Genomic DNA, 18,007 nt, shown 5'->3' with positions numbered 1-18,007 from the left:
TCTGACAATGCTTTGTCCTTCTCCATTGGCAAGTTCTTACTGAAAGTCGTCAGTGCGGCCGTCCAGGCCCAGCATTCAGTCGTGAAGGACAAAGAGTCCTCAGAAGAAGCACCGTCCACTCCTTTTGGGAAAGACCAAGATTGGCCCGTTCTAGCCGTGGATCTGGCTCATCACCTTCAAGTTAGCGAAGATGTGGTTCGAAGGCATTACGTGGGGGAGCTCTACAACTACGGTGTGGACCACTTAGGAGAAGAGGTAATCGCGCCTGTGCGTGTGAGGTGGGGGCTCAAGTCACAGACAGTATAGCTGGAGTAAAGACTCCGTAAAGTCTCCAGTAAAGCTTTTTGCTCTTCCTTTTGTTAGGACTTCTAGGCACAAAAACAACAGAATGTTAAAATATAAAACTGTCATCAAATTCCTGTTCCTGGTCTGTGTTTAATAAACTCCTCGTGTGCCAGCCTGTTCTGTGCAAAGGGGCAGAGCAGTACCCCAAACAGACAGGATTCCTTCCTCATGCAGTTGATGGTCTGCTGAGAGGAGCAGAAAGGCATGCTGATTTTTTTGTTTTTTGAGAGAATGCAAACGGGGAGCTGGGTGGGGGGTAGAGGGAGCAGGAGAGAGAGAAACTTCAGCAGGCCCCACGCCCAACAGAGAGCCCGATGTCGGTCTCGATCTTACGACCCTGAGATCATGACTGAGCCAGAATCAAGAGTCAGACGCCCAAGTGACCGCGTCGCAGGCGTGCTAAATTTCGTGCTGCGTGGCAGATGCTGTGAAGAACAGGATCATGTGAATAGACAGGAGCGACCACCGTACGGAGATCAGGGGGGGCAGCCGACTTGAGCGCCCAAGGATCAGCTGCAGCCTGTCACACAGCGAGCGGGCGGAACCGAGCTTGAGGGCCGGTATGGTGGGCCGTCCGTAGCAGGCAAGGACCCACAAGTCAGAGAGGAGGTGGGATGTGGGCGGGAGGCACACCCCGGGTCTCGTAGCGCACGGTTACTCACAGCGTACTCAGAAGCCATTAGAAGGTTTTAAGCAGTCATGATGTGATTTAATTCCCTTTGCCAGAAACTTGAAAAATGCCTCTTAGAGTCATACTGAATCGAGATATTAGGGAATGAGAAAAATTAGGTGATGAGCAGAAATGTGAATTTTGAATGCTGAATTTGATTTGGACTTTTTGGTTTTGGTTGTATACATGGCCACGGCTCAAAAATGACCTAGAACCTCTTCTCTGGCAAAGCCTTTCCTAAACTAAGCACGTCTGTTAGCTCTTACTGTATACACGCTTGTCTGTGCTCATCTCCTCAGGCCATTCTCCAAGTTCATGACAGGGAGGTCCTGGCCTCGCAGCTGCTGGTGTTAACAGGGCAGAGACTGGCTCACGCGCTCCTCCACACCCAGACAAAGGAAGGAATGGAGCTGCTGGCCAGACTTCCACCCACACTCTGTACGTGGCTGAAAGCCATGGTAAGTACAAGACAGTGAGATCGATCAGGTCCCTGGGGGCTTCCTTAAATGCATATTTAATAACAGTTAAGGAGAAAATTTAAATTATGAGTTTAAGTTCGTTTTGAAGAATCCTTACTGGGAAATAACTATCCTGACAACTCTTTTTAAAAAGTGAATAACGGGCGCCTGGGTGGCGCAGTCGTTAAGCGTCTGCCTTTGGCTCAGGGCGTGATCCTGGCATTATGGGATCGAGCCCCACATCAGGCTCCTGTGCTAGGAGCCTGCTTCTTCCTCTCCCACTCCCCCTGCTTGTGTTCCCTCTCTCGCTGGCTGTCTCTGTCAAATAAATAAAACAAAATTTAAAAAAAAAAGTGAATAACAATTACTGTTGTGTATAACTGATAGGTTATTTTTGTGTCCCATTTGCAGAACCCCCAAGATCTTCAAAACACAGAAGTGCCAATTGCAACAACAGCTAAACTAGTAAATAAAGTCATCGAGCTTTTACCAGAAAACCATGGGCAGTATAGTTTAGCCTTACACCTCATTGAAGCTGTGGAAGCCATATCTATTCCTTCTTTATGACACTTACCTACTGAAAACGGTCTCAAATTGTGTGACTATAACATGAATTAGTGCATGGTAATTTTAAATAGTAAGATCCGGAATTTTATGGAGGGAGTATGTCTTTTTTCTTTTGTAAAATAAATAAAAACACATACTACTTTTTAAAAGTGCAGTCCTGGCTAAATTCCACTCCTTTGGTTAATATTGAAGATAAAATATAAACAAATATTAATTATACCATTAATTACTAACACAGATGTTTTACTGTTTATTTCTAATTTAAGCACTTAACTAGCTCTATGGGTAAACTTTGCTATTTCAAATGGGCTATAATTTACAGATTATGTTCTTACTATCAGATTCTATATTTCGTACTCGAAATGTTGTAATTAAATTTAAATGTGTTCATGTATAGTCCCCGTCAGTAAAATTAGCCATCCCACTCGCTTCTGTTGGCATGCTTAAATCCCACGTCCCAGGCTGCCACCTGGAGTGCTGCATGCGGACAGGCTCTTTCCCAGAGGTTACGCTGCCGCCACCGGAGGAAGATGACCTTGTTTTGGAGGAGAAATGGGTTCAAGATCATCATATGCATCAAAAGGGACACTAAACCCTTAACCTGTGGTACTTGCCAAAGTCGAGAATCTGAGATGCACGCAACACAGCAAAATTAATTACAATGTAAGTTCAGATGGACTTTTTGCCAAGATTCGAAGTTGTATCCACATCAGGTAATTGTAAAAATGTATTATTTTGTAAAATTTATGTTTTAAAGAAAGGGCAAAGATGCTAAAAATGTAAGTCCAATTTATTTTTCCTACCCATGTTTAGAAATGTCTGCTTCTGGGATACGGTAAAGTTATCTGTTCCTGGGAACAGTACAGAGAAGGCCTAGTGATATTGCTTTGCAAACCTACCTCACAGCTGGGTTGAGAGAATAAAATACAACTAATTTTGTACCCTAGAGTGCCTAGAGCAGTCCAAGTGCTGAATAATTATTTGTTGATTGATTAAAACCAGATTAACCAAAACTCTGTAAAAAGTGCTTTGAGCTCTACAAATACCCAGTATTTATTAGGGTAGATCTTGGGAATGTAGCCATACAGTGCAATTACTGCTCTCCGTCCTGGATCACAAGTGTTATTCATAGTAACTCACTGTGGTACAGAAGGTGGTGGCTTCACGTGTAAGAAGCCAACTTTAGCAACTGTACAAAGTTGAGGAGTATGCCCTTCAAGGACGTAAAGAAAAAAGTCTCATGTTTGAGGCTATCCCAATGTAAATTCTTTTTAACTAAAAATATCACACCCAAGTAAGAACTTAACTGTCTACAACTTAACAATTACTGTTTAATTTAAAAATCTTGAAAGAAAAAGTCTTAAGATGTCCTGGATATTTGGGTGAGGGCCAAGCTGGGTACAGCAGCAGCACTGAAAAGGATCTTACGCTAGCCCAGCCTCCCTGCCTCTGCTTGGATCTCCGCTGGCCTGTCCATACACGGTCCTGTGATTTCTTGTAAACCTATCTAGCTTAATCTACTCACGTGTTATATGCATTCTAAAAGATTCGTTCTTCCTGTGATTTTTCTAAATACTCTGAAAGTAGTTATGAATTTTGGAGGCTGGTCAAAGAAACTTTAAATCCCTACTTTGATTCTAGTATCACTTTTGGGGGAAAGGGAGTACCTGATGAACACGTTAGATACTAAAGCTGGTTAACTTACTCTGGTAGAACACATAAATCTGGGGCTTGTTGAGAATATTAATAAGCTGAAATATGGCTCATGGGACCATAACGGATCACTGAATTACAAATCTATAGTTAATTTATAATCCTAAAGTTCACCACTCAGAGAATTTTAAAATTGAATTCTGAGTTACATGGTTAAGAAAAGCAGTTAAATATTTTGGCTATTTCACCAAGGGCTTTTAAAATAAATCTAAGAAAAGAAAATGAATACCTGTGTAGACATTCTGTAACAAAGAGCCACAAATAAAGGAATTAGATTTTATGTAGGATGGGTGATTTCTGAAACAGGTGTGTTCCACTTTCTGATGGCAAGCCAGTAACAGTAGTGTTTTCCTAGCGAGAACTCCCGCCCACCCCCCCTTATCTTTCTTAGCATTAAGCAGGTATCTGTACTTTGTTAAATTCCACTGTATAATGCTGAAGGAAAACGGAAGTGTTCAGATACCGTAACTTGTACATTACAGGTTGTGTTTAGATGTAGAACTAGAAGGACCGGATAAACGCAGGTGAGGAGGGACATAGCACGACCTTCCAAATGCTTCATACTTTTGCAAAAACAAAAGAAATGAAGTTTCACGTTTGTTATAAAAATTCATCTAAGGTCAAAGTAAGCACTGTTACATTTAAATTGCTTTCTTTTTTTTTAAATGGTTAACTACAACTTAAAATCAAAGAAAACATTTAATAATATTAAGCTTTACATGGAATATAATGTTCACTGTGGTTCATTCATTGCTAAAAGTAACACATCTTTTTAAAGTACCCATAGCAACAGTGAAAGCCCCCCCTCACCCTGATAGGAATGAATTTGTTGGGCTTCTAAAAGTTAGATTTCTGCTGAATAGAATTAGCCATCCCTAGAAAGATTTTAATCCATACTGAATTGTTTATAAAATGCTGTTACCTATTGTAATGTACTGTAAGTAGTGACATCCTGTACATACTTCTGTTTTGTGTCCATTGTTGTGAACTTATGTATATTAGTGAAATAAATTTTCAGCTTTCCTGTTGTTTCAACATTCATAAATGTATCAGTATTAAGATTTTCTTTTCCCTCTTGTTTGAGAATAACAAGTTTGGTGACGTTTTCTGACACACACACAAAAAGCCCCAGCTGTTGTGAAAAGGATGATGTTCACGAGGAAGCCAGAATGAAATAACTCTGCCATTCTCCTTCCAAGACTGTATTTTTTACTTGATTTTTACAACTTCACCAGTATCAGTCCATTTCCAGATGCCTTTATTTTTAGACGTTACAGAACTTAAATATGGAGTCAAGAAGCTTTATAAAATATAAAACATTTTCTGGTCAGCCACATGTAAAGTCAAACATACCCAGTGTTCTGTTCTGAATAAATCCATTACGGATATATCGAAAGCCAGCTGCATATTTGTATTTTTCATGTATGTATATACACACACACATTATTTTTTATCTGCTACAGGGAAAACTTGTAATTCTGAATCTGACCCTTATCCTCCAGCATTTACTCTTCCACTCATTACCTAAATCTAGGCTTGCTGCTTCCCAGCGTGGTAAACAGGGCCTCTGACCTCGGTCGCCCTCTCAGGGGCGTTCTTGCTCCAAGAGCTGTCGACGGCACTGCGAGCTCTTACTTCCCACCGACGACTTCTGCGCACCGGGGGCAGAGTGCATCTGAAGACTCAGCCGTGTACTTCCAGCAACGAGGGCATTTTTCTTTGGTAGTTGGCGTGACAATTACTTTATAGGAAGACTCTTCACGAATATCACCACCTGTGAGAGAGACGGGAAGACTGACAGGCTGTTCGGCTGGTAGCTCTCTTTCCTGAGTGGGTTTGCCAGCATTTTTCAAAGCTTTCTCCCTCCCCGGGGAAAGCCGGTGGGTACGGCTTCATTTGCCAAGTTACGTAAACAGCCATGAGAGTGGACTCACACCCTGAGCCCTGGGGACAGCTGAGGAATCGGAGACCCTGAGTGCGAGGGTGACTGGTTTTCCCCGCGTCGCGGAGTTCGGAGCAGGCCTTCTAGCCCTCCATCCGGGTGCGGTTCTCATAAATTACACTGCCTCTCCGGCTGCACAAGAATTTAAAAAAGAGCCAAATTATAGTGACAACCACAGTGTCCCCACTGAAACCTTCTTGGTTTAGGGGCGCCTGGGGGGCTCAGTCGGTGAAGCATCCCAACTCGGTTTCGGCTCACGTTGCGATCTCAGGGTTTGGGATCCAGCCCCACGTCAGGCTCCAAGTGGGATGTGGAGCGTGCTTATGATTCTCAATCTCTCTCCTCCTGCGCCTCCCTCTACCTCTCTCTCTCTCTCACAACCCCTCTCAAAAAAAAAAAAAAAATTCTTTGTTTAGACAAAAAGGAAACAAATTTCTCTAATACTCTCAGACTTCAGCCTAAATATATACAGCAAAGGAAGTTATTTTCTAGCCACGAGACAAAGAATGTACATTAACATTTTGAAAAGCAAGTGCGAATCTTTACTACGTGGTCAGTGTTTCCAGGCCTCAGCCTTAACGGATGCCCACAAGCAAGCCTCCCGCCTCCTGACGGCACCTTACAACCGTCAAGAACACAGGGAGCATCACTTTCCCCACAGTGTCTGTGTGACATTCTCTGTTAAGGTGACTGTGTCTCCAGCCATCGCTGAGAACAAGATAGGTTGACAAAAGTCCCCTACCGAATACCCACCAACTGCCTGCTCATGAGATCCGCTGTGGGTATGAGGTTCCATAGAACTTCCTTGGCCCTTCACGAAGAATGGCTAACTTTTAATACAGGGTGTGCAAATAAGAAATTTCAGAGTCCACACTGGGGAGGGACGGGCTAGGCCGTACCTGGATCCTGAGTACCAAAGGACAAGCCAACAGGAGTGGGGCCAACTAACGTCACCCACAAGGACCATTATTCACAGGAGAGGAAGGAAAGCACTCTCCTGTCCTGAGCCTTGTGTTCCCAAGATCATCATGTAGGACACTTCTGAGCTGGTTTAGAAACCTGGCCGGTTTCCATAAAAAGATGTACTCCAAGAACATACTTAACTTTGAGAACACACCTGATCCACGGCAAAGCTGGAGATGACCTACGATTATCACTCTGTTCTCCAGGTCTCACCGGGTACTCTCCCCTCTTCCTTACCTTCTAAATTGATCAGGAACGTCCCTTTGCGTTCAATTACATCTGTAGTTACTGATGGTGGTTCCTGAGAGAGTAAAGTTGTCTGGGAAGCCATCATTAGTTCATTCAATTGAGAGGTGCTGGAAGTCTCCTCAGCTTGTAGCATCTGGGAACAAGCAAGTCACAGTTACTGTCGGAGTGTTTACTGCAAACAGGTTACAAGAATTCACGCTGCAGATTCTTATGTTCAGAGAGTGACACTTGAGGACCATTATCTCCTAAGCTAATACTATTAAATCAGAACGAAAGGATTTTTAAAAATTTTTTAGTTTCAGAGCATGTGAGCAAGTATGGGGGGGGGGAGGGCCAGAGGGAGAGGGAAGGAGAATCTCATGCAGATTCCTTGATGAGCAGGGAACCTGATGTGGGGCTTGATCCCATGACCCCGAGATCACAGCCTGGGCCGAAGTCAAGAGTCGGCTGCTTAACTGAGTCACCCAGGCACCCCTAGAATGAAAGGTTTTAACTAAAACTTTCCAGGGAATAGTATGTACTCTCTATATAATATACTCTGTGCCAGGCACTTCACTATGCTAGATGCTAAATATCCATTATTTCTAATCATCACGGTGTTTCTTATCCCATTTTCCAAACGAGGAATCCTGTTCCGAGGGGTTAACTTACTCGCGGTTCTCAAGCAGTAAAAGCTGCACTTCTGCCCAGGTCTGTGAGCCTCAAAGCCCAGCCTGCTGCTTGCTGTGTCCTGCCCCCACATGAGGAGAGGGGGTAAGCTACGATCTAAACGGACTGCGTTTAGCAGCACAGACCAGTGGTGCCAACTGAATGAAGCACGGAACTACTCTCAGTACAATGAAGTTGGATGTTTGATAACAATTTTTACACTTTTCGTTGTAATTCTGCTCTTCAAAATGAGTTTCTAAGCTAATACAGACATTCCTTAAAAAAAAAAAAAAAAAATCAAGGGGCACCTGAGTGGCTTAGTCAGTAAAGTGGCTGACTCTTGATTTCAGCTTAGGTCACAATCTCAGGGTCATGGGATCGAGCCCTGCGCTGGGCTCCATGCTGAATGTGGAGCCTGCTTGAGATTCTCTCTCCCCCTCTGCTTGCACACTCTCTCAAATAAAAATTTTAAAAACTCAAGAAAAAGCAGGAGATTTCAAAGAAGTTAATTCATAAAATTAGTAATTCATAGATCCAGGATTCCATCTGAGAGCTACCTAGTGTAATTCCTAATTTTTAGTGTAATTCCTTATTTTTTAAAATCCCAAAGTATTTTTTCCAATATAAATGATCCAAACAAGCTGTTTTTTTTTTTTTTTTAACTTCTTACTCAGAACTAATGAAGTCAAAGGACACGTGAGGTGCGGGGAAAAGGCCTAGTACCGTGTAGCCTTAGCTGGTCACAGTTCTAATGGTCTTCAGTTTCCTGGCTCATAAAATAGAGCCTCCCAACTTACACATTTTGTTTCTTTAAAGATTATTTATTTAGAGAAAGAGAGCAAGGGGAGGGGCAGAGGGAGAAGGACAGAGAGAATCTCAGACTCTGTGCTGAGCATGAGCCCAAAGCAGGGCTCTCCTGCAACTGAGAGTGAGACCTGAGCCAAAATCAAGAGTTGGATGCTTAACCTACTGAGTGACCAGGGTGCCTCCCAACTTATAAATTTTAAAATCTGGATCTCTTACTGAAATTATCTGCTGTCTGATCAGTACTGTCCTACAGCCTGCACGCCTCAAATCTTAGTTATATTACTGAACATTTAACCTGAGCTTACCAACCAAATGAGATGGTCATTTTTAGAAAACTATGATAGCAGTAAAACGTAATATATATATTCATTGTCAATTCTCTTCTCAAGCATTAAAAGTAGAGAAAAATCTTGAGTCATTATCTTAAGCCACAATCAATGTGGCCAATGAACCATGAATAATCCCAAGAAGAAAACCCTGACGGTCCTTTTGGAAATAAGAACAGGACGAATGCTTTGAGATGGCATGATAATTTCTTGGAGCAAAGGAATTTTCTTCAACTCTCCTGAGAAAAAGATGGAAATCTTTTTTTAGATTTGTTTTGAACCTGGTCCAGATGGACAAAATTCTCAGAAAACCAGACCCTTAACACAAAACCCTCAATTTTTGTGTAATAATAACGTCATCGGTTTCTGTCACTTACTAAACAGCCCCGAGGATTTGCATTTCAAATAGGACTTTGCCGCACCCTCCCTGTCCCCGACTTCTTAGGGATGTAGCAACAGAGGACCTGTCTTGTAGAAAAACAGAAAGGAAGCACAGAAGAAGGAGGAAACAAAGAATCCGTGATAACACCAGGATTACAAGATTTCTAAACGAAAAAAAAAAATCGTACTTATATGGAGATTTTTTAAAAGCCAAATTTCAGGTGAAGTGGCAGGATGGTAACATCACTTCCAAAGAGACAAACTGCTACTCACCTCTACTATCTCAAAAAGCAGCCCCGGCTCGATCACAATGATAACCTTGTACTCGGCTGCGTTTTTACCAGGGATGCTCCCCAGAAATGAATCTCTCATGGCACACGTGCTCTCTATGGCTTCCTCTAACCCAGGCTTCTTCCAGATGGAACTTGTCCTAATCCACCCAGTACGAAAAACACTCCTGGGTTCTTTGAAAAAAAGAAAATAATAAAAAAATTAAAAACTAGTAAAAGTAAAGTAATTTACATGTATAGAAAGCTCTAACCATTAAATATTTACTCTTCGTGGGAAACAAGAATTGGTATTTATGGTTAATATTATAGAGCCATTCTAAATGCCTAAAAAAATTTATATTCACATTTTGAAACTTAAAGGATAAAATATTATACTAAGATCCCAAAGGAAAAAAGGATGCCTAGAAAAAAATAAAATAGAAAAAAATAGCCCAATATTGAGAGTAGTTGTCTTTGGATAGTAAGAAAGATTAGAGTGACTTTTCCTCCTCTTTCTCAATTTCTACAGCTAATTTTCTATAAGCTTCATATAATCAGAGGCACAAGATATTATAAAAATATTCATTAAAAGGCAGTGCACTTGGTTTCAACAAAACCTGAATCCTATTTCAGACGCTTACAAATGTATTAAAGAAAAACTGATTCTGCGGGAAGGCGAGCCGCTCACACACGGCAGGGCGCACTCCCGAGGTGGCCTGAAGGCCGTTCCGAAACCAGACCTACTCGGCCGCAAACAAGTGCGGAAGCAGCTGAAACACCGAGACACGATGGGCCACAAAGCGCTCACTGTGGACGAGAAGGTGCCCCTCCCACGAGGTAACAGAATCGGGGGCTGCCAGCCTCATCGAGGGTCCTTCTGGAGAACACATCATGTACTCCTTACCTTTACTGTAAGGGATGTGCTGGAAGACTTCTTCAGCCAGGTGAGGAAGAATGGGAGCCAAAGAGCGAACCACCACATCCAAAATCTCCGCTAACGCCGTCTGGCAAGAGCGCCGCTTGGGGCCACCCGCGTGTTCACAGTAGAGCCTGCAGGAGAGCCGCACGCTCAGCAGGGGACAAGCCTGCAGCACCGAGGGCCTCACAGCAGGAAGCGTCTCCGGCTGGGCTTATTCCTGCCGCCTGATCTCATGGCTCGGGCCACCATCTGACCGAAGCAGCAGGCATTCTGTCGCCTGTGTGACTGAGTCCTCTATCCCACTGGCCTCCTCCCTGCTCGCCTCCGAAACCTCTCTCCGCAGCTGTGCCGCCGCCAGAGCTGCGTCTGAGAGCTAACCTTGTGTTCGAGGACAACTGACATGTTAGTTGGTGGCACTGGCCTTTCAATCTTAGCAGTGTGTTCGGAGGACTGGGGGTTCCAGTCCCTGTGTGTAAGGTCCGTAAGGGGCTGATGGGCTGGGGCTGACACCTCACGTTGGCCTCGTTACCATCCACGAAGACCAAGCAGCGAGCCTTCCTCCACACGGATGTCACTGATCTTACACGACTGTATTATGGTGACAGGTGCTTGCGGATTTGTCTCTCCTCCTCATAGTTTACAAACTCCTGAGCACGGGTACTATCTTCACCTCCCACCGGAACCTACTCCTTGAGCGCTCACGTTATCAAACACTAAGCACACTCCTTATGTTACCTCTTTTCAGAATCACATTACGAGGAACATATTGTCACTTACTCAAGATCCCAACTTCTTAATCACTGCACGTCACCCACCTTGCTCACCACTGTACACCCAACATTTGCCAAGCAGACGCTCGAGAAATATCTAAATGTTTTAATATTCCGTCATACATACCGGTCTTTGATTATGCTGAAATAGAAGTTAGAGAGCTCTCTGGTATAAAATGCTCGTAACAGCCGAACAACTTTTCCAAAATCGTACTGTTTATATGAATCTGTAATCTAGGGAACAAAAGCCGATATAAATTTGGAAGTTGGGGTAAGCCAACAAAAACGCAAGTCCTCATGAGCAAAATATATACCTTTTCAAAACACGTTTCAAAGGCAGACAAATACAGAACAGGAGATATGCAAGAGTGACTGAGGGTCTTTCAAACATTTCTGGGTATCAAATTCAACTATCGTCAGAAAATACTGAATACTCTGGAAACTAGAAAAGAACACTCATCACAGGAAGGGATCAGGTTTAAAATGATAAACACCACACCATTTTAAAACAGTGAAGTGTGCAAGTTACCAATGTTCCCTCATTTATGCCTGCAAAGTAAAATCGGGCAAAAACCTGCAGGTGTGTCTCTGACCTAATGGTACACGGAAGCAACCACATTTCCAATTTTTAAGGAAACACACATTATCTGTTTCATATATAAATGAGAAAATGTCTTACAAAACACACAGGAATAGCCATTTCAGTTATTTCTATACTTTGAGGGTTACAGCTGCAGATAAAATACAGCTTGACTTTATTCCTTCCTGTTGGAGAAACACTAATTAGCTGGTCTTGAGAGAAAAATGTGGTCTTAGGGGAAGCCCAGGCCTACGTTTCCACCAGGTCCTGCTAGTCTTTTGAAAAACCAGGAAAGAAATCCTAAGATTCCATCCCTGAAGTCAGCCTCCGAATGTGTGGAATTTATCAAGCATAACTCTTCTCAGTGCTGTGGTTACTGTTTCTAGTAATGTCTGTTCCAGCAGCACGCAACTCCAATGTCAACATTCAGCAGTACTGACATTTCTACTTCCCACGAGCTTACTAATTCGTACTTACCTTGTTTGCTAAGTCCTGCAGTAAGTGCAGCATGTACTGGTCTATGACATACATGTCGTTAACAGGAACGGAGTCTGTTTCCGGGTTGAAACCAGCGACATTTCCCAGAAAGAAACGGAGTGTATTCCTGAGCTATCGATGTTGGAAACAATGTGCAGTCAAAAATACATGAGGCCTTCAATTCTGACGGAAAAGTTATTTTATTTTTCTGTAATTTTTATACAACTCATGTTACTTTCTTAATGGGATACTTTTTTAAAAACTATCATTCCTAAAGGAGACTACAAATGCAAAAATAGAAACTTTCATTTCAACGGCCAAGTTATAGAAAGAACCCCTGGACTTTACACATGAAGACTGATTTTTCATTATATTTCTTTGTAACCTTGTAAGGGCAAATCACCTTTCGGGGGCAGGGTTTGTTATCTGTATAGGTAAGAATGTTATTTTCACCCGCTTCACAGGCAAAAATAAAGATAAATGAAATAGATATGAAAGGTCATTGAGCACATGGAAAGTATATAAAATTAGCATAATTTTATATTATGCTATACTTTATAAAATATAAAAGAAGTTATATAAAGCTTTTAGGATTACAGTATTAATATTTTTAAACAAATAAACACAGGATATTTTTAAATGCTCACAACATGTGGAAAATCATTTTCCTTTGCTGTTTTGTGACACCAAATAAAATGTTCCTCATTTTTAAAAACAGTTATTTAGCGAACATGTTATTCAGAAATAGGAGGAATAACGGCTCTGACCTTGCTAATATCGTCTCTGGCAGCATTTAGTACAGAGGGACTAACGGTCACTTCAGTGAAGACGTTGGACTCCGCTACCCACCAGCGAAGAACATCAGCACCGTAGGGAGGCTCCTTGTTTTGATCCTTTCAGTGGAAGAAAAAGACATGCAAACATATAAATGGCTTTCAACTCTAATCAGGCGAACAGATGTTTTAGGTATTCCTCTTCAGAAAAATTTAACCACAACATGGGCATAAAATATACCTGCACTGGAATGAAATAGGGGCTAACAATGTCAGAAATCAGCTGCATGTCGACAACACCGGGGAAGAGTGTGCTCTGCGTGCCCACACACGTCAGTCTAGTACAGCTGGGGGCCGGAGCAGGGCCCCGATGCCTCTATGACAGCAGAGGGGGAACTGGAGAGGCTGTTTTCCCTTCCGGCACCCCCCAGACACTCCATACACAGAGCAATGATTACTGGACATTAGGAGGGTAAAAAGACAAAGGAGTAAAATAATGGACAAGTGATTTCTTTTCTGAAAGCAACTGCGAAATAAACCAAGTCATTAGCAACCCCAGATCTGATGTCTGTTAATGACTTGCTTTAAAGTGCATAAGTTCCAAGAATAATGAAACATGAAGTTGCAATCTCACTTTTTTCTTATACCGTTTCCATGTAACTGTAAATTTTTGTTTTTTTAAATGAATTTTTACGAAATTTTAAAGTTCAATTAAAAGAAGGGCTTGGAGGCGCCTGGGTGGCTCAGTCATTAAGCGTCTGCCTTCAGCTCAGGTCATGATCCCAGGGTCCTGGGATCAAGCCCCGCATCGGGCTCCCTGCTCTGCTGGGAGCCTGCTTCTTCCTCTCCCACTCCCCCTGCTTGTGTTGTCTCTCTCTCTGTCAAATAAATAAATAAAATCTTTTAAAAAAAATAAAAGAAAGAAATAAAAGAAGGGATAGGGCGCCGGGGTGGCTCAGTCAGTTAAGCGTCCAACTCTTGATTTCGGCTCAGGTCATGATCTCAGGGTCATGAGATCGAGCCCGTCAGGCTCCCTGCTCAGTGAGAAGTCTATTTCTCTCTCTCTCTCCTTCCTTCTGCCCTTCCCTTTGCTTGCACACATACTCTCTATAATAAATAAATCTTTAAAAAAAGGGGGGGGTGGATAGCATGGTTCAGGACCTAATTAGAGATTCAGACCTGAACTGAGCCAACAGGGGCACAATCCCAGGTCTCCCCTTTTTCATTAAAATCATTATTTAAGAGTCTAGATTTACATTAAATTCAACTCCTGAAACCAATATTACACCACATGTTAACTTACTAGAATTTAAATAAAAATTGGGAGAAAAAACAAAGAGCCTAGATTTAAAACATGGTAAGGCATCTGCTATTAATGTAAAAGATAGTAGCTGTTGATGTTATTTCTGTTGTTGTTTTACACTGAAATAACTACAGTAAGGTTTTGGCTGCCAACTTAAAACCTTGAAACAAAAAACGTTTTAGAGAACCACCTACTTGTCCTCCGTTGATGACCACATCAGGATCAATGACATTCCCAAGTGACTTGGACATCTTTTCTCCCTTTTCTCCAAGGGTAAATCCATGAACCACCACTGTCCTAAGAAGACAAATCAGTCATTGTGATAATGAACACAGTTATAATGATCTCTTTGAAGATCACTTACAGCTTACAGAGTATCTTAGCTTGACCAAAAAAACAGGATTTTTCTTGACAGATTATATATGAAAGCTTTTCTTAAAAGTGTAGTTCTCAGCTGCTTATTTATCGTGATTGTTAGACAGTAAGCTCTTATACACAGAAAAATTTCTGATGTTTACATTCACTACACAAAGATCTGAGCATCTATCATGTATTGATTTTGAACATTAAAATCAGGAAAAAAGTGTCTTAAAAAGAGCAGATTATCATCTCAAAATTATTTTCAAAAAGACAATTTTAGACAAATAAATCTGTTGTTCTGTTGGCGTTTAAAAGCATGTTATACAAGAAACAAACATGGAAACTGTTCTGGGATGGGTTTTCATTTTGGGCCAGCAATCATCTTAAGCTATTTAAGAACTGTTCTGAAATCAATGATCTGTACCTTAATGAGAATTACCTAATCTAATAAAATTCACTACAGGAATGTTTTAGTTCATTAGCCACTTGTGGATATTACAAATATAAGGCTATCTGACCGCAGACCGTCTTCGATCCACGTAGAGTACCCTTCTCTATATTCCTCCACGTCAACTCTTCCCACATTGCAGATCTAGCTCTTTGCAGATGTCCCCACTGCTCCAGTCAATGCTGATGTCACTTCTTGTGGGAATGACAGGGGGTACTGGTGACAAGTCTTTTCTGTATTGTTGTCTCCTTTGCATGTCTTTTTTACTTCAAACTCTTACTTCTCGTGAAACAAAACACTAAGCTACTAAGGGAGCTGTCTGCTACCCAGGCGTCCTTGCAGATACGGCAGCTTTGGCTCCAGACTACTGCCATAAGCGAGTCAAATGCACTGTTTGGTTTCCAGTGCACACAGAAGACTACACTACACTGTAGCCAAAGTGTGCAATGGCACTAGGTCTAAGAAGCAACGTGCATGCCTTAATTTAGAAATGCTTTATTGCTACAAAATGCTAACCATCACCCGAACTTTCAGCAGACTGTCATCTTTTTGCTGGGGGAGGGTGATGGCTGCTGTCTGATCGGGGTGGAGGGTGCTGCTGGTGGGAGTGGCTGTGGCAATTTTTCTTTTTCCCTTAGTTTTTATTTATTTTAAAGAGAGAGAGAGAGATCGAGAGAGGGAGCACATGCAGGGGAGAGGCTGAGGTAGCAGGAGAAGCACACTCCCCGCTGAGCAGGGAGCCCCACATGGGGCTCGATCCCAAACTGCTGGGATCAGGACCTGAGCCAAAGGCAGACACTTCACCGACTGAGTCACCCAGACGCCCCTCTGGCAATTTCTTAAAATAAGACAACAACGAAGTTTGCCACAGCCTTTCATGAACGATTTCTCTGTACCATGGGGTATTTGATAGCATTTTATCCAGAACAGAACTACTTTCAAAACTGGAGCCAATCCTCTTAAACCCTGCTGCTGCTTTATCAGCTAAGTTGATGTCATGTTCTAAACCCTTCGTCGTCATCTCAACAATCTTCACCAGCAGCAGATTCCATGTCAAGACACCACTTTCTTTGTTCCTCCACGAGAAGCAGTCCTCAGATGTGAAAGCTGTATGACATTGCACAAGTCAGTCCCACCTTCAGGCTCCGCTTCGGATTCTGATTCTCCTCCTGTTTCCGCCACATCTGCAAGTACTTCCTCCAGGGAAGTCTGGAGCCTTCAATTTGTAAAGAGAATCCTGTATCTGCGAAGCGCAACGAAGCAAGTACCCGGCAGAAGTACTCTACGTGTGAGGACTTCTTCAGCTCAGGCTGAACACTTACTTAAAAGGTGCTTTCTTCCTTGTTGCCACACTTGTTAATAAAGAAGACTGAAACCAACCGCCCAGCTGGTCTTTTCCTTCCAAGTACAGATCTGCTCTTTGGTCAGTACCTCAAAAATATTAAAAAACACAGAAGTTAAAGTCAATTAAAATTGGAAAATGAAAATAAATATGTATCAACATGTTAATAACAGTAATCATGCTATTTCTCGTGTCATGCTATACCTGAGACTTCAATTGCATTCACTCGCGCTCTTACCCTCACTGCCCGTTTATTAATCAAGATGGAGAATAAATGCTGGAGTATGATCTCCTAACCACAGGCAATGAAAACACTGCCTAAATTAGGGACTGATTAATAATAATTACCAACATCAATATTTCCTGTAAATCTTCTATGAAAATGAACATCTAATGCCTCTGTAAGTGGAAATACTCTATGTGACACTGTCATGATGGATACATGTCCAGGATCCATTTGTCCAAACCCACAGCACGGACAACACCAACAGTGAACTGTGATGCAAGCTGCGGACTCTGGGTGGGCATGATGTGTGGCTGGAGGCTCCTCTCCTGTGACGAATGTGCCACTCCACTGGACAAAGACAGCGAGAGAGGCGGTGTGTCTGTGGAGGCAAGAGGGATACGGAAAATCCCTACACCTTCCTCTTAGTGTTGCTAGAAACCTCAAACTGCTCTAAAAAAATCAAGTCTTTTAAAAAAGAGCAAAAGAAAAAAGTGTAGTCAAATTTGTTAGAGGACATATATATAAGCAAGCTTGAGAGCTACTTCTGTATTCAACAGTAAACCATGGTTAATTCAAGAGTTAATAATCTGAGATAAAAGACCATTTGCCAAACATTGTTAAGTAACAATCATTTCAGTCAAGAATCATCAAGGGTGCTTAACCACTAGGTGAAAATTTGGTGAGAAAACACGGTACTTCCAGTCTTAAAGTATCTCCCTGCAAGATACTTACTAATGTAACAATTCCTATAGGGAGATGGGGTGAGAAGTAACCATAAGAGAGAAATAGAAAAAACAGGCCGACAGCACCCCCACGGGATCAAAGTTCAACATCACCAGTAAGTCATCATGTGACTTCTGCTGAGACGTACTAAGAAAGGAGACAGTATCTCTTCTGTGATATTCCTGCCCAAAATGCATAGTCTAAATCTCATCATAAGGGACAAATGCAAAATGAGGGACCATGTACAAAATAACTTGTTCATTCATGAATGTCAAGGACATGAAAGACAAGAACAAAATGAGACTAAAGTGACAGGACAACTAAATGCCACAAATGACCCTAGACTGGCTCTAGCACCCTTTCGATTTTTCTTCTTCTCCTATAAAGGACATTACTGGGTGAAAGCAGATAAGATCTGTAGGTAGATAACAGGATGGGATCAGCATCAATTTCCTGACTGTGATATTCCTACTGGTTGTACAAGAGACTGCTGTGTTTTTAGGAAATATACATCAAAATATTTAGGGATAAAAGAGCATCAAGTCTGCAACTTACCCTTAAATGCTACAGAAAGTGTTTATATATACATACAGAGAAAAAATACATAAAGCAAACGTAGTAAAATGCTAACTCTGGAAAATCTACACAAAGGACATGTGCTACTTCTTTACTCGTGATTCTTCAGAGTAAAATGTTTGGTTTCTTTTTTTAAAGATTTTATTTATTTATTTATTTATTTAAAGAGTAT

General features: G+C 41.9%; 2 protein-coding genes across 3 annotated transcripts in view; one reads left to right on the top strand and one right to left on the bottom strand.

Annotated features, from left to right (window-relative positions):
* RAB3GAP2 (RAB3 GTPase activating non-catalytic protein subunit 2) overlaps window positions 1–4,794 on the top strand; it is a 96,126-nt gene extending 91,332 nt beyond the window's left edge. For both annotated transcript variants that reach the window (XM_002920009.4, XM_034667202.1), the window contains 3 exons: window positions 34–255; window positions 1,315–1,473; window positions 1,885–4,794. In XM_002920009.4, coding sequence (XP_002920055.1) covers window positions 34–255; window positions 1,315–1,473; window positions 1,885–2,040 — 537 coding nt within the window. In that variant the 3' untranslated portion in view covers window positions 2,041–4,794. The remainder of the gene's footprint in view (window positions 1–33; window positions 256–1,314; window positions 1,474–1,884) is intronic.
* Window positions 4,795–4,994: 200 nt separating this feature from the next.
* IARS2 (isoleucyl-tRNA synthetase 2, mitochondrial) overlaps window positions 4,995–18,007 on the bottom strand; it is a 55,991-nt gene continuing 42,978 nt past the window's right edge. The window contains exons 15-23 of the mRNA XM_034667204.1: window positions 16,291–16,399; window positions 14,355–14,457; window positions 12,852–12,977; window positions 12,085–12,216; window positions 11,155–11,261; window positions 10,243–10,388; window positions 9,343–9,533; window positions 6,896–7,040; window positions 4,995–5,527 (exon numbers count right to left, since the gene is read on the bottom strand). Coding sequence (XP_034523095.1) covers window positions 5,385–5,527; window positions 6,896–7,040; window positions 9,343–9,533; window positions 10,243–10,388; window positions 11,155–11,261; window positions 12,085–12,216; window positions 12,852–12,977; window positions 14,355–14,457; window positions 16,291–16,399 — 1,202 coding nt within the window. The 3' untranslated portion in view covers window positions 4,995–5,384. The remainder of the gene's footprint in view (window positions 5,528–6,895; window positions 7,041–9,342; window positions 9,534–10,242; window positions 10,389–11,154; window positions 11,262–12,084; window positions 12,217–12,851; window positions 12,978–14,354; window positions 14,458–16,290; window positions 16,400–18,007) is intronic.

The sequence above is a fragment of the Ailuropoda melanoleuca genome, chromosome 8 (genome assembly GCF_002007445.2).
Source record: "Ailuropoda melanoleuca isolate Jingjing chromosome 8, ASM200744v2, whole genome shotgun sequence".
Lineage (NCBI taxonomy): Eukaryota > Metazoa > Chordata > Mammalia > Carnivora > Ursidae > Ailuropoda > Ailuropoda melanoleuca.
The sequence above is the reverse complement of the archived record's forward strand: the minus strand, read 5'-3'. Positions and strand labels throughout refer to the sequence as shown.